The sequence below is a fragment of the Neofelis nebulosa genome, chromosome 11 (assembly GCF_028018385.1).
Source record: "Neofelis nebulosa isolate mNeoNeb1 chromosome 11, mNeoNeb1.pri, whole genome shotgun sequence".
Classification (NCBI taxonomy): domain Eukaryota; kingdom Metazoa; phylum Chordata; class Mammalia; order Carnivora; family Felidae; genus Neofelis; species Neofelis nebulosa.
Genome location: NC_080792.1, coordinates 25,933,340 through 25,948,456, shown reverse-complemented (window position 1 = coordinate 25,948,456; position 15,117 = coordinate 25,933,340). Strand labels below are relative to the sequence as shown.

The 15,117-nt window shown below is 53.6% G+C and overlaps 1 protein-coding gene across 10 annotated transcripts in view; it reads left to right on the top strand.

Annotated features, from left to right (window-relative positions):
• CTIF (cap binding complex dependent translation initiation factor) overlaps nt 1-15,117 on the top strand; it is a 294,493-nt gene that overhangs the window by 260,902 nt on the left and 18,474 nt on the right. The window contains exon 12 of one of the 10 annotated variants that reach the window (XM_058692172.1): nt 11,662-11,858. The exons of the other annotated variants lie outside the window; for them this stretch is intronic. Coding sequence (XP_058548155.1) covers nt 11,662-11,811 — 150 coding nt within the window. The 3' untranslated portion in view covers nt 11,812-11,858. Of the gene's footprint in view, nt 1-11,661; nt 11,859-15,117 lie in introns of those variants that run through there. 10 annotated transcript variants of the gene reach the window in all.

The following is a 15,117-nucleotide window of genomic DNA, read 5'->3' as shown; positions in this document are numbered from 1 at the left end:
ATTGAAGGCTTCTCCCTGGGCACCTTGCTTCAAAAGCTTCATCAAAAATTCCTCTGGCAGGGAATGCTGGGGTGGCTTTTAACCCCTTACTTCTGTTTCCTTTGAGCAAACTTTCCCCATGTACTTGGGGCCTGCTTCCGCCCACTCCCTCTCGGCCTTTCTGTCTCCATTCCGATCCCCCAGCCCATCTCTACCCGTGACTCCCAGCCTCCTGCGCTCTTCTGAGTCTGGCAGCCATAGCCAGAGGTCAGGAGTGGAGGAAAGGAGAAAGGGAGGGGGTTGCCCTGTGCCAGGAATCTCTCATCCCTCTGCACCTCCCTCTGACCCCCTCCCTATGGTTGGCTCCCTTGCTCTCCTTCCCTCCAGGCCCCAGAAACCCCATCCGCCCCTCCCTGCCTTTTCCAGAGGAAGGGCAGGGAGGGGGCAGGTGCCTCTGAGGGGTGTCTCTGACGGACACACACCCCACCCTCAAGGATGCAACCGGTTGGGCTCCTGGAAGGGGCCGGCAGGCACAGGCTGGGGAGGAGAACACAGAGGGCAGCAAGTCCAGCTTCTCAGGAAATGAAATTGCCCCATGCAACAATGAGAGAGCCACATTTTCAACTTTTTGCGTGAGCGTGCATTCAATTGCTCGCATTGTTTTGGCTCCAGGGGAAATCTGACCTCGGAAAAGGCTGAGATGAAGTGGGTGTGGGTGGAGATCCTCTGCTATTTCACAGGGCTAAGAGAGTCGAGCAGAACATTCTTCGGAGGTACCTTTCCAGTGGGACTGTTCCTCCCTTCCCAAGAGCAGGAGATGGGGCCTCATTCAGCTACCCAGCTGGGGTCAGGGCAGGGCCCACTATGGCCAGAAGAGGCCAAGGTCCACTGTGCCCAGGATACCGATGGACCCTAAGGGGAGCGGAGATCTGAAATTATTCTCCATGCGACCCGGGACTCTTGACCCTGCTGCACCTTGGGGAGCTTTTAAAAACTTACAGGGGCGCCTGGGTGGCTCAGTCGGTTAAGCATCCGACTTCGGCTCAGGTCACGATCTCGCGGTCCATGAGTTCGAGCCCCGCGTCAGGCTCTGGGCTGATGGCTCAGAGCCTGGAGCCTGTTTCCGATTCTGTGTCTCCCTCTCTCTCTGCCCCTCCCCCGTTCATGCTCTGTCTCTCTCTGTCTCAAAAATAAATAAACGTTAAAAAAAAAAAAAAATTTTAAAAATAAATAAATAAATAAAAACTTACAAATTTTTCAGACCGCCCCTCCAACCCCACTTCAGCCAAGTAAATCAAACATTCTGGGGATGAGGTTTGAGAGGGGAAAAAAAAAAAAAAAAAGATTTCATCCCTCTATGTGATTCCAGCATGCAGCCAAGGTTAAGAGACACTAATCACTGCATATTAGGTGCAGTTAGTGAGCAGCCATTGGCAGCCAGAGAGCACTGTGGGAAGAACACCGCCGGAAGACCCAGAGAGACCTGAGTTTGAATCCCAGCCCTGCCATTCCTAGCCTGTGGGGCTTTCACCTAATTCTTTAATTTTTTTTATGTTTATTTCATTTTTGAGAGAGAGAGAGAGAGAGAGAGAGAGAGAGAGAGCACATGCACGAGTGGGGGAGGGGGAGAGAGAGAGAGGGAGACACCAAGATCCTGTCAGCACAGAACCCGACGCGGGGCTCGAACTCATGAACCGTGAGAGCATGACCTGAGCCGGAGTCGGCGCTCAACTAACTGAGCCACCCAGGTGCCCCTCACCTAATTCTTTAATGTTTCCGAACCTCAACTTTCTATCTGTAACATGGGAATATGGGACTAACACCCACCCTGCAGGTTTAAGGCGTCAAATAAAAGCAAGTAATGCACGACAGCCCCTTGGTGAGCCGCACTGTTGGGTACCACTGTTGAAAGCAAACCGTGTTCCAAGCATTGCTCCAGAGAAGTATCACATCACAGACTGCCCTGGAACGCACTGTCCAAGTCTCCTAACTGGGCCCCCGGGCCCCCCCACAATCGAACACAGCCCCCCTTTCCTGGAGAGCCTCACATGAGTCCTCTGAGGCTCCAGCCGCTGTCCCCACCACAGCTCCACCGAGGGTCCCTTGCATTTCTCCTCCCGGAGTCCCATCTCCCTCCTCCTCCTGCCTGACATCTTGCCCACCTTCAAGGCCGGGTTCACTTCCCGCCATGTCCCCGCTCCCCCCCCGCCCCGAGTTATTCCTCCTGTAACATCCTGGGCAATGCGTGTCTACACAGGGCGGCCTACGCGTGTTCTCCGGACACGTTCTTTGCCAGGTGGTTGTATGAATGCCTCGTGACCTCTTCTGGGTTGCTTGTAAATCATTTCAGTCTCTCGTTGGTACCTGCGGGTAAGTTGGGTCTCGCCTAGTTCTGTAACCCCAAGTACGTTTTGCCCGGGACTCTCCGCTCCTTCGGGAAGCAGTGATTTGGTTTGAGACGATGCCACTTTTCTCTTCTGCACTGCAGAGTTTCCTAGTGGTACTGGAAGGAGGGAGTATAAGTTGGGAAGTGATCCTCCTCCAAAGGGCTGACGACCCGCTCGGTGACCGAATCCACAGAAATGAAGCAGCCATGAACACTGCTGACGGGTTGCACAAATGGAAGGGCAGGGGGGACCTTAGAGGTGTGGGCAGCTGCTGGGGGCAAAGGGGAGGGGAAGCCAGGGCTTTAGGACAGGTATTGGCGAGAAAGGAGAGAGGCCCCCAGGAAGAAAAGTGAACAGAGGCACGGAGGCCAGAATAAATGTGGCCCGCCTGTGTCAACGCGTTAAAGATGGGTCTGATGGGTGAGTCCTGGGCCCGCGCTGGCTCCCGGGACACGCCAGAGGATACTGAAAACCTCCAAAAGTTTTGAAGCCAGAGAGCAACACTATGGAAGGCATAAAAGAGAGTATATTTGCTCATTCAAAAAATGCTGAGAAAAATGCTCCTTCCTTATTGAACTGAAAGGTCTCCTACACACACGTGCGGATAGAAATAAGCTGAAATAGCAAAGTCAAATAAACCTGGGCTCTTCTTAGCCAGAGGGCCTCAAGGGTAACTCTGTGCACAATGCAGTGCTCAAAATGAGGTGAGGTGGGACGCAGGACGGTGGGAGCCCAGACGCAGACGAGACCGGGAGATCTGGCGAGGGCACCTCAGCAAAGAACAATCCTCAACCCCTTGCGTCTTTAATTTCTTGCTGTAACCCTCGATCAAAAAGACAAAGCAGGAAGTGACAGGCTGGAAGGAAGCTTGAAAATTCAGGAGAACCCTCCTCCGTGAACAGTTTATTCCAGCCCTAATCTTAGGCACAGACCCTGCCTGGAATGTTCCTCTGAGAATGTAGCCTTCCTGGGGCAGGTACACAGCCCCTGGGCACTGGTTTAGCTGCAGAGCTCCTCCAGGTCCAACAGCTGCTGCTATGAATACCCCAGCTTAAGCAACCATTCCTGTAACCTCTGCCGAAATAACTCCCACAGTTTTGTCCCCTCCAAAGCTGTCGCCCCCCCCCCCTCCAGTTGGCGGCCAAGGCACTCCTGGTGTGATGCCCCTGACCTGCTCCAAGCCCCCACCACATACCCACAGGCTGGCATGCCTCCCCTGAAGCTGGGGATCCTGGCCCCCAGCGAGATAAAACCCAGTCTCCCCCCTCCCTACCACCACTCCCAGACCCCTCCCCAGCCCCCACCCTCTAACTGTTCTACTTCCTTAGCCAGGCTCTGCAAACTGAAATGTGAAATTTGAAGCCAGTGTTCCCCTTAGCAACCATGGTAACACAGGATCTGATAGAGAGCCTGGAGTTATAAAAATACCAGCTTCCACCAGACACTGGTTTCCAAAGGGAAACCAGTCTCCACGCCAGAACCGTTTTTAAACGGTCTAAAAACTCAAGAGACTTCCAAACCCATCTCAGCGTGGCTTCAGGAAGACATCTCTTCAATTCCCTTTTGGAAGGTGGTGGTGTTGCAAGCTTTGGGTATTTTCTCCAAAATATACAGCTCCTCTCTTAGAACGGGCTAGCCTTACACATATAGGTGGGAGCCGTTTTTAATAAACATCAGATCTTCGGCATCCTTGAAGGGCGACGTTGAATCGCTGCCAGCCCTTCCGGTTCCCTCCCAGGGAGTCAGCGCCACCAAACCTCCTAATCACACAAGGGGACGGATTTGGTCTTATCTCCTCTTCGCCGAAAACAGTTTTAATTAACGTGACCGTTTTTCTAGCAGGAGTTCCACGTTTAAGGCCTCGGGTAGGGAGGTAAGACGCCTCCCCTCCCGCGGACGCCCCCTCGGGCCAGCCCTGGGCAGCGGTGCTGAACCCCCACTCCCTCTCTCCGCGCCGCCTGCAGGGGGCGCTTGGCCTTGCGGGCTGGGGAGCGGGGCCGCTCCCCGCGGCCGCCCCCGCCTCCAGACCCGCCTCCGCGGGCCCGCCCCTCCGCGCTCACCTCCCCCTTCCTCTTATCTCCTGGGGCCATGCCTGTAATTCTGAAAAATATTCTAACTCAGTAATTAATGTCTGAACTTCAAGAGGCCCCTGCTTTCTGCAGAGGCGCACAGGAGGCAGGCGGGGACCTGGAGGGGCTGAAGGCCTTGGTGGGGAGGGGCGGGGGTGCGCACTTTTTCTAAACTGGCGAGTGGACCGTGGAGGGAGGATAAATTGTTTCTGGCTGGAGTTGTGTGTGCAGGATACACACGCATCTGCACCTATCCACGTGCCTCTGTCTACATTTTTAAATCCTCTGGCCTTTGTTTTTTTGTTTGTTGTTGTTTTTTTTTTTTAAGTAAGATGCCTTCCTCCCACCCTCCCCTCCCACCCCCAGTGGCGATTTCCAGGTAAGTGGCCCCTTGAATCCTGGCCTCCTGGATGCCCGCCGCCGCCCCCACCCCCTGCCCCGCTCCCGTGTCTCCCCTTGGTTTGCACAGCCCAGCCCTGCCCAGACTTCATTCCAGGTACCCTGTACCAGGCAATAGGAGTGCGAAGTGCTGGGCTGGCTGCTTGAGCTGGGGCATGAATATGACGTGGTCCCTCCCCTCGCAGAACTGCTGTCTGCTAGAGAGAAGGGGAAAAGGGAAGCACCCAGTCCTGGGAGCTGATCCCAGGACCCACACTGATCTTCCTTAACCTGCTCCAGCTCTCAGGCCCATCTGATGATACCCCACTGGCTGCTGTCCCCACCTCAGATGTAAATAATGTGTGAGCAGCACTTGTACATCTGGGCCAGATGCTGTTAGGAACCACCTTTTCTCTTTTCTAGAATCCCTTGGTGGCTCCATTATCACTGCCGCCAGCAATGATCAGTAGCTTACAGGTGGCCTGGGCCAGGCCCTAGAAGAAGAAACCTCCAGGGTTGCCCTTACTTGTAACTGGCAAAGAAGGGTGCTGGGGAAGGAGGTGGACTTCAGAGCCAGACAAATTCGTGCATCGTATAGTCTCGGGTCCTTGGTTCCTTGTTGGGATGCAGATTAAATGGGATTTAGTAGATTTGCTAATTACGAGTGGACTTCCTCCCTTCCCTGTGGGAGGTCACACAAAATAAAGACATGAAAAACAAAAGACATGAAATAATGGGATCAGTCAGCAGCATATTTGTATCATATAAATGAAGCGCTTCGTAATAAGCAAAACTGTGAAGGAACACAGTAAAATAAGTCTCAGGGCCTTTGCCCTTGCCTTTCCTTCTGGGAGAATGCCCTTCTTCCTGGCACCCTTCCAGGTCTCAGCTGGTCAGTCCTGGGTAGACCCTCACTCACCACCCTCACACCCCTGCAGCCTGCTTTCTTCTTCTCCATAGCCTTTACCAGGATCTGGCTCCACCTTAGAGTTTTCTGTGTGAATCTGTTTTCTCTCTCCCCGACTAGCATGGAAATGGAAGCTTTCTAAAGGCAAGGAATGTGTCTATTCTCTTTCTTCACAGCTGTATCCCCAGGGACTAGAACAGTGCCCAGCACAGAGTAGGTGCTCGGTCGATACTGGTTGAGTAAATTAATGAAACAGAATGTCTAGACTGAGCAAAGCAGGAGACAGATTACCTTCTGTCCAGATAACCCTTCTAGAGTTAATCTGGACAGATCTCTCAGGGGAAATAAATCCAGAAGCCTTGAAGAGGCAAGGTGAGCCGGCAGCGTGGGGCTGGCTGGTAGCCGTTCCTGGAGAGGAGGTCAGAGTGGGAGAGGAAGAGAAACGCTCGCCCCAAATCAGACTCAGAGGAAGCAATCTGTGCTTACAATATGAGCGAATGGGCAGAAACTACTGTCAGCCAGTGAAGCTGCCTGCATTCTGTCCCTACGCTTTGCTCTGCTCTAATTAAGTGGTCGTTTCCCGACTTCAGTCTGCCAGGCCTCATGTGAGATTGAATAAGGGTGTGTGTCCCAGGTCAGAATCCCACGAGCCACAATCCTGAGAATCAGGATGGGCTGATTCCCACGAGCCCACAATCAGGGTGGGCTCGTAGCTCGGCTTCACGGATCGATAGTCGTGGGGAAAGGGTGATGGAGGGGCATTGAGCGAGCATCTGTGGGCACGGGGGATATGGGGAGGGGGGGTGCAGGCAGAGTAGCAGGGCCTCCATCCCCCGCCTCCCCCTTGGGGAGGAAAAGGAGTAAGGAGGGTGGATGCTCAGGGCTCAGGAGACTTCGGTGAGGGTCGGGACGAAGATGAGAACGCAGCATGTGGGGGGTGGGAAGGACACCCTCAGTCACAGATGTCGAGGACAATGGCAGCCTTACTTAGCCCTAAACGATCCCAACACAATCGCAACTAGGCAGCGACACGTCCGGTACAATATAATGAGAGCCACTGTGCCCTTGCACGTTTGCTAGTAACTGCATTTTAAAGCAAGAAACTGGTAAAATTAATATCTTTTATGTTATCCAGTATATCCAAAGAATGGCTGCTTCAACATCTAATCAATATTAAAAAGTATCAATGAGATTTTTTTTTAATACATTTTTCTTGTTTGTACTAAGTCTGAAATCCACTGTGTGTTTCACACTTAAAGCACCTCTCAGTTCGGAGGAGGCACATTTCAAGACGGCATGTGGCTGGTAGCTACTGTAGCGGACAGCACAGGTCTGGGGGCTAGCTTCCAGAATCCTCAGGCTTTGGGGAACCATTCTGGATTCCTAAACAATCTAGATGCCCCTCGAGTCTCAAAGTATTTTTTTCTCCCCTCTGAGAACTCTGAGGGGTTCTCCCTCAGTGCTCTCCCTCTGAGCACTCAGAAGCAAAGGAAAACGTTGGGAGCTAAAACCTAAATCGACCAGCCAGGATGCTAGCGTTGGGTGGTTGGCTGGGGCTCCCTGGTAGGATCTGCAGAGGCAACCCTTTTGACCCCAGAATGAAGGTGAGGAGAGGGAAAGGAGGGGGAAGAAAGGGTAAGAGAGGGCGGGGGGGAAAAAAAAGCATAGAGCAGGGGACTCAAGGACAGCGGGGTGGCAGGGGCGGCTGACTGTGAGACAAGGCTACAAGCAGAATTCCGGGGGGGGGGGGGGGGGGGGGCGGGGGTCAGCCCTGGGAGGGCAGGCAGCTACCAGCTCCTTCTCACAATGGCCCAGTACGTGAAAGACACAATTAGCTCATTCTTGCATTGCATTGCCCTTTTGATTACACTGTTCTCAAGACTTCCATTTCTGTAATTAAGACCTTGTCCCTTACTCAGAGGTATTGGAACATAAAAGTATTTGCTGAATCTGGTTTCCCAGGGTTAAAAGCCAGACTTAGGAAATGCAAACACACTTGTGGAAATGCAAACACACATTCACTAACTAATTATCCCATAATTAAGGCCGAAGCCCTGCTTAAAACAATTAGCTCTGGGAATTGAACAGTAGGTATAACTCCACTTTTTGCTAATTGTTCTTCCCCAATAGACTGGATATGGCCAGTCCCGGGGCCTTGGGGGGGCGGGGGGGGGGGGGGTGGCGGGCGGGAGGAGGGAGGGACAGTAGGGAACGAAGTAGCCCGTTGCTTTTGGTCTGGAATGGACCACGCTCTGCTTGGTTTGGAAATGTTAGTCAGAGAAGAGTTTGAGGTGTGGAGAACAGCAAGGAGGATGTGGTTTGGGCAAGGGGAGTCGAGCGGCTGCCCCAGGCTTGGACACGGGCCATGGGAAGTCTCAGAAGCTACTGCTGGCCACACTGAGGTGGTTTGCCTGGCTGGAGCTGAGGGCGTGGGCCAAGGATTAGCTGACTGGAAAGCAATTAGATGAGGTGGGGCTGGCTGGGAAAATACCTGGAATCCCAGGGCCAGAGTTGAGACTTGCTCGGGTAATGCCCCAGGCGGGAGGCCTTGTGGGCTCTGGGGACTGGAGGTACCCACCCTCGAGGGTGGCTACCAGGATCCCCGCTGGGCCACAAGCCTTTTTGGCCTCTTGCTGATGGGAAGGAATGGGTTCTAGAGGGAGGGAAGTCGAGAGGGGCTTTCCTGATTACCAAGGCCTCTGGATGCCTCCCCCACCTCAGCGTGTCTGTCCCCTCCCTCCACCCCTCCTCAGACTCCCAGTACTTTCCTGAGGCCAGCCTGGTGCCATCAGGTAACCTCCCCCTTTCCTAGGTAGGAGGGATATGTGTGTAAGGTTCCAGGGACTTTCACATTTTGAAAGAAGAGCTCGGAAGAGAAAAATGGATGCCCCTAAAGGGGGGCGGGGTGGGGGGGGGGGAGCAGCAGCAGTTCTGGGTTTCGTAGAGGTCGAGGAGATAACTGACCCCCCAGTGAACCCTCTGTCCCCAGAAAATCCCACATACATTAAAGCTTGCGGACCATCCCTGAAGTCCCTCCTCGGGGGGCTTCTCAGTTAAGAGCCCCTGTTCTAGAAGTGAAATTTGGAATCTTCATACAAGCAAACGTTCAGAGGGGCCTTCCAGACCACCCTCAAAGCAACTGTGTAAAGGATTCCGTGGGTCGACCTGACTGACAGCTCACTTTTTTCCCCCAGAAGGGATCCCAGCTCTCAGACTAGCCCTCCTTCCCTCCCCTCTCCCCTCTCCCCTTCCCCCTTCCCCCTTCCCTTCCTCCCCACCTCCCACCCTTTCTGTCCCCTTCACGCTCTCCATAGATCAGAGGTTAGCAAACTTCTATAAAAGGCCAGATAGTAAATATTTTAGCTTTGCAGGCCAAGAGGCTAAATCGAGTTTAACCACATCCCTGTGATTTGTACTGTGCGAAGCCATGAGAGCAGTTTCTGTGGAAACTACTCAGTTCTGCCTTGCTAATGCCAAAGCAGCTGGGACAGTATGCAAATGGATGGGCGTGACTGCATTCCAACAAAACCTTATTTATGGACACTGAAATTTGAATTTTATAACATTTTTATGTGTCAAAGAATATTATTATTCGTTTGCTTTTTTTCCCCCAGCTATTTAAAAATGTAAGAACCGTTCTGAGCTCACAGTCCCCATAAAAAGGGTGCTGTGGACCAGATCTGGCCGCTGGGCTGTAGTTTTACAGACCCCTGATCTAGATCTGTGGTTCTCGGTGCTCATTAAAATCGTGGGATCACCGGCAGCAAAGGGAATTTGCACTTTCCCAGGCTGTGCTGCTGCCACTTTAGGAGATCCACGCTCTGGGTAGCCCTGATCTAGTCTGAACTCCACCCGCATTTTACCGACAACAAAACTGAGGCCCAGAGGTGCCATAGCTCTGTCATACGAACCCAGGGAGAGCCTTCTCTATCCCAGGATGCAGAGCTGTCTGGTTTTCTATCTCTAGCTGCTTCCAGAGATCTACCCTGCCAGCTCACACTGCCCAAGGCTCTCACCGGGCCACAGGAAATGTGTGTGTGTGTCCCCTGGTGTCCCAAAGTGGCCGGGCTCCAGTGAGTCATCTCCCCTGAGTAGAGACAGTGTGAATGCACTGACGTATCCCCATGCTGTCAGTCAGTTCCCTCCTGACACGTTGTCAGCTTTGGGGATCCACAGGGCATAGCAGGACAAGAGGGAGGCTAACAGTCCCCTCCGTGAAAAGGGAAAGTGAAAGAACGAGGGCTCGGACGTCAGACTAACGTGACTTCAAATCCCACACTGTCGGTACTAGCTAGGACCAGGGAAGGTACTTAGCCTCCTTGAGCGTCAGTTTTCCCAACAGTAAAATGAGAAACGGCCCTCTCTACCTCTGCAGGATTGCCATAAGGATTAGCGATCACATCTGTCAAGTTTCTGGCACATAGTACAAAACGTTTATGGTATCTTTATTGGCCACCCTGGCATCATGCCTTAACCACAGAGCTACCCAGCCACAGCCTGACAGGCACCGAGAAAGGCTATATCATCCTCCTGACGACACATGAGACGGTGGCTGTGTTGCTGTCCTTACATTATGGAGACATTCACTGTCCCATGCTCCGATGACATTTTCAGTGGCGATTCAGGTTGGCGTGTGTAAGGCCATGTCAGAGGTTTGTATCGGGGGCCCTTGGGTGGCCTTCAGCGTCTGGGAACCCACTGAAATCGGATGCTGACATCTGTGAACGTGTGTAGATGGGCATTTTCCTGGGAGAGGTGCCAAAGTTTCCATCAGACCTTCAAAGAGTTCCGTGCTCCAGAAAAGCTAAGGGACCCATGTCTGCAAACACAACACATTAGACAGCACCAAACTCTGGTGACAGATTCCTAGACTTGAGAATCAACTCCCTGCTCCTTAGGTATGATCTTGGGCACACTGGACATCATCTGATTCCAACCCAAACTTCCATTTCCTCGGCCCTGAAACCTGTGCCTAGCCTAGCTGTCTCACCAGTTCCAGAATCAGATGATATCCTCTGAACAAAAACCCAGAGTAGGGAAACCAAGAATGGGTGGAGGTCTCAGAGTGACCACCGGGCGAGCAAGGGCCGCACAGGAACTGCCTGCAGGGACAGTATGTTTGCTTCAAATTTAAATGCCGGGGACACGGGAGTTAAAACAGGTAACACTAAGCTGTGGTAATAAGCAGGATTGCGGTGACCCTAGGGGAGGGGCGGTGAAAAGAAGGGCACAAGAAGCCTGTGGGGTATGACCCAGGTTCTAGCTGTTGCTGGGGCCATCGGTAGCACAGGCGTATTCCCCGTGCGAAAGTTCATCTAACCGCGTCCTTAGGATGTGTTGTGCCTTTTTGCACGTGTGATGCTTCAACCAGAAGTTCTCTCACAAAAATGTTCCGCTGAGAAAAGTAGAAATACAATATAAAATCACCCCATTGGGGATTTTTCCACGTAACTCTGGAGTGACATAAGCGTATGGCTTGAAGAGCGAGCAATTTATATACAAGCACAAATAGCAGGGTATGATATGAGCATGATCTGAAGGCCAGATTTAAGTATCTTTCTTTTTGACCCAAACTGCTATCTAAATTGGCCTGCGGAACTTTTGCTTTCTTTCGTTATCTCACGGCACCCACAGGCCGTCTCCGGCCTCTTCACAGCAATGGCCGCCCTGCCTTGGTCTGGCCTACTGTGGATAGCCTGTCCACCAGGGCAGCGGCCCTGCTCAGCACACCCGTGGTTCCAGAGCACTGCCCGGCCCATCCCCTCTCTCCGGTAGGCTTCCCTCCAACCGGTTTCTTTTCTGCCCCCCACATCCCATGCTTCCCACTCTCTTGATGGTTTTCTTCTTCTCTGCAGCCCACCAAACCCACCTGAGGAAGGAGAGCCTTCCCTTGACCCCGCATTCCCCTCCGGGAACCACCCCATGTCTCTCTTCCCTACAGAGCCAGAGTTTTCCAAAGAATTGTCTCTCTACATGCTGTCTGTCTGGATTGCTTCTGCCCCTTCAAGCCAACAGTACGGTCCTTGTTGAAATCACCTTGTTGCGAAATTCAGAGCCCGGCTCAGCCCTCAGCTCCGCCAGCCCAGCGTAGCAAGAAAGCAGCTGTCGGGGACGTGTAAACCAATGAGAGGATTGTGTTCCAACAAAACCGTATTGATCGACGCTGAAATTTGAATTTCGTGTCATTTTTACATGCCAGGTGGAGGTATTTCCCAAACTTTTCGTGTAGGAGCCTTTGCATTCGGCCTGTGTTCACCTGCAAGGTCTTCTCCACAACTTCCTTTGGTGTTCTCTTAACCAGAACCTGGAGAAGTCGATGTGCTTTGGGATTTACTAGAGGACAGGCGACCGTAGCTCGTGGTGAGCCAGGAATGGGGCCCCAGGTGCGAGTCCCAAAGCCCATGTTGGTCACAGGCAGATTCCCACGGCGGCAGCAGCCCCCAAACTTGACCTGTACAGACTAGATCTACATCTCCGGGCCTGGGTTCATCCACCTGACACGCGCCACCCCCCCCCCAGGGCCACCCACAGACCCCCGCAAACTCAGGAGCACCTAATGGAACCCATCTCCTGCTACCAGAGAAGATACCACCACCCTCTGCCCCACTAATTGGCGGGATCTGTGGGCAGCAGCTCTTACCCGGATCTCAGCTCTGACTACCATGTTTCTGCCTGGCTGCAGCTCGTGAGGCCAAGGTCCCCTTTCGCCTGAATTAGCCCACCAGCCTTCTAACTGGGCTCACCCCCGTCTCTCCGTACTCCGGGCTCACAGGTTTCTTGAGGGTGATCTTTCTCACTGTTTGGAATGTTCTTCCCCATCCCTCTCCTGACCCCACTCTTTCCCTAGCTTGACCTTACGGGGTCACCGCAAAGCTCTCTCCCGAGGAGATCTCCCCTGGGCTCCTCTCCCCACCCAGGTGAGGACGGCCCTTCCCACCACCCACCCCCACGGCACCCTCGGTTCTGTGCCACACGCGGCCCCCTCAGTAAGAGGGGCTGCCACTGATGGCGCTGCTCTTCGTGTGTGCCAGCTGCTATTCTAAACATGGGTCCTCGGTGACCGCACTTAATCCCAGCCCAGTTTCCAGATGAGGAAACTGAGACACAGAGAAGCGAACGGTGCAACATGATTAGTGGGGGGCTGAGTCTGGTTTCGAACCCAGGCAGCCTCACCTTCCAGCCTTGGTTCCCATCACTGATCTGCTTGAGCCATGTCTGTCCTCCCAACCACACTGATAAATCCACCAGGAAAGGATTCATGCCTCCTTGTCGAATGAATGAATGAATGAATGAATGAATGAAAAAGCGGTTGCTGTCCCTTCAGGCTCCCTGGAGGAGGTACAGGACCTGCCGTGCTCTGGGCCGGTTATGTGCCTGGGTGGCTGCATCCCAGGAAACAGAGGGGCCCTTCTGAGTGGCGTTACCCCAGCCGGCACAGGTTTCCTTCAAATCCAGTCTGCATTTCTTCTGAGAGGGCCAGCTGGACACAAGGTCCTGTGTGAGTCCAAACTAGTCTAGGTAGACCCTCGACTAGACCTAGAACTAGCTAGAACCAAATCGTTGCCCCCAGGCTGTGAACCCAGAAGCTTCTGGTTATAGAGATTAGGGGAGGAGGTCAGGGAAAGCTGGGAGGAGGAAGGTCTTGTCTCAGGAGACAGTAAATGGAGTCAGGGTGGGGTTTGCTCCTCGTCGTCCTCACAGATAAGGACAAGACGTGTTCAGAAGCCTGTGAACAGATGGCTTTGGCTGGTCTGGAGGTCTGTGAAAGGGAGGAGAAGGCGGTAGGGCCCCAGGGGTGGAAGTGGCCAGCAGCCAGGGCCTGAGCCACTCCACCACCACCCCCCACCCCAGGCTAAACACTTTATCGCCTCCCAAACCCCTCAGGTGACCCGGTGAGAGTGCATGCATAATACTATTGGCAAAACTGAGAATAAACTGAGGGTTGATGGGGGGGGGGGGGGGGGGTGGGAGGGAGGGGAGGGTGGAGGATGGGCATGGAGGAGGGCACCTGTTGGGAGGAGCCCTGGGTGTTGTATGGAAACCAATTTGACGATAAATTTCATATTAAAAATAATAATAATAATACTATTGGCCGGCAGGCGCACTCCTCCAAAAAGATTTAGAAATAGAGTTTAGAAATAGGGTTGCCCCAGTATGACAGTTTCTATTCTGCTAAGGGTAAGGCTCCAAAGCCAAACGAACTTCCAGGTGCCAATTAAATGCTCTTATCTCCAACCTTAGACTTGGCAGAGAGTACTTAGTGAATCCTTTCTGCCGTCCCCAGGCAGCCCCAGGCCCTTTTCTCAGCCCAGGCCTGTCTGTCCCTCTGTGGGGTGGCTGCCACTCCGAGTACAAATGCTAATTATGCCTTTAGCACAGGCCTATTATTCTCTGCTTAAGCTTGTCCCAGGCCCAGCTGTCCCTGCCCAGTTGGTGCTTGGTTACTGCCTTGCACCCAAACCCACCGTGGAACCAGCTAAGCCTCCTCACCCAGGGACGGACCTCCGGCCCAGCTTCTGGGCTACGGCTTCAGACTCCTGCCCCCGCCCCCACCCCGGAAGACTGGCACCCTCTGTCTGGAAACCGGCCTCCAGCAGGCACATATTCTTAAATACAGCCTGCCAAGATGATCACGCTGGAGAAGACGTGTGTTGAGCGAGGGTTTCTTCAGAATCCCATGCTCCGCAGCAGGGTAAGGGGCAGGTGTGCCCTTTCTCCAGGTCCTCGAGGCCCCCTGGCTGGTTACCCGTGCCCTCCCCCACTCACATACCCTGTAAAGTCTGACATTGGCGGGAGGGACGCCTGGTTGACCTGCCACACTGTGGAGAACCTTGTAAGCAGCTCCTTCCCGGGCTTGTGGGAAGGTGGGCTGGTGAGGCCCTTCAGAGAACTGTGTGCCCAAACAGTTAGTTGGTGGGGGCGGGCAGAGCTACAGCTGCTGCTGGGCTCTGCAGTGGGGACCCCTTTCCGCTGAAGCTGGAGCGTCACCGTCTGTGACAGAGCCCTCCGCAAGTTTCCCTCTGGGACTGCAGAAACCAGCAGAGAAACCAGTCACCTCCCCACCACCCTTCTTCCTGATTAAATGTCTTGATCTAGGAAAGGAGAGATCTCGCACCCCCAGAAGGAGTCCTGTCTTCCCAGACCTGCCCACCGAATTCTGTGTTGAAACACGGGGGAAGGCAGGAAGGCGGTAGGGATGAGGAGAGGCCTTGCCTCAGGGACTCTAGTGGCTGGACAGTGGCTCGGCCACCGGGAAGGAGGAAAGGACTGTTTCGCAAGTGAGGCTGGGCACTCTGGGCTGGCCGATCAGCCCCTGGCACGCGGCTAGGCCTGTTAGGAAATCAAGGAGGCTCTCTGTCTGCTTTCCAGCAGGCGCCACTTCTGTCTTTCCACTGCT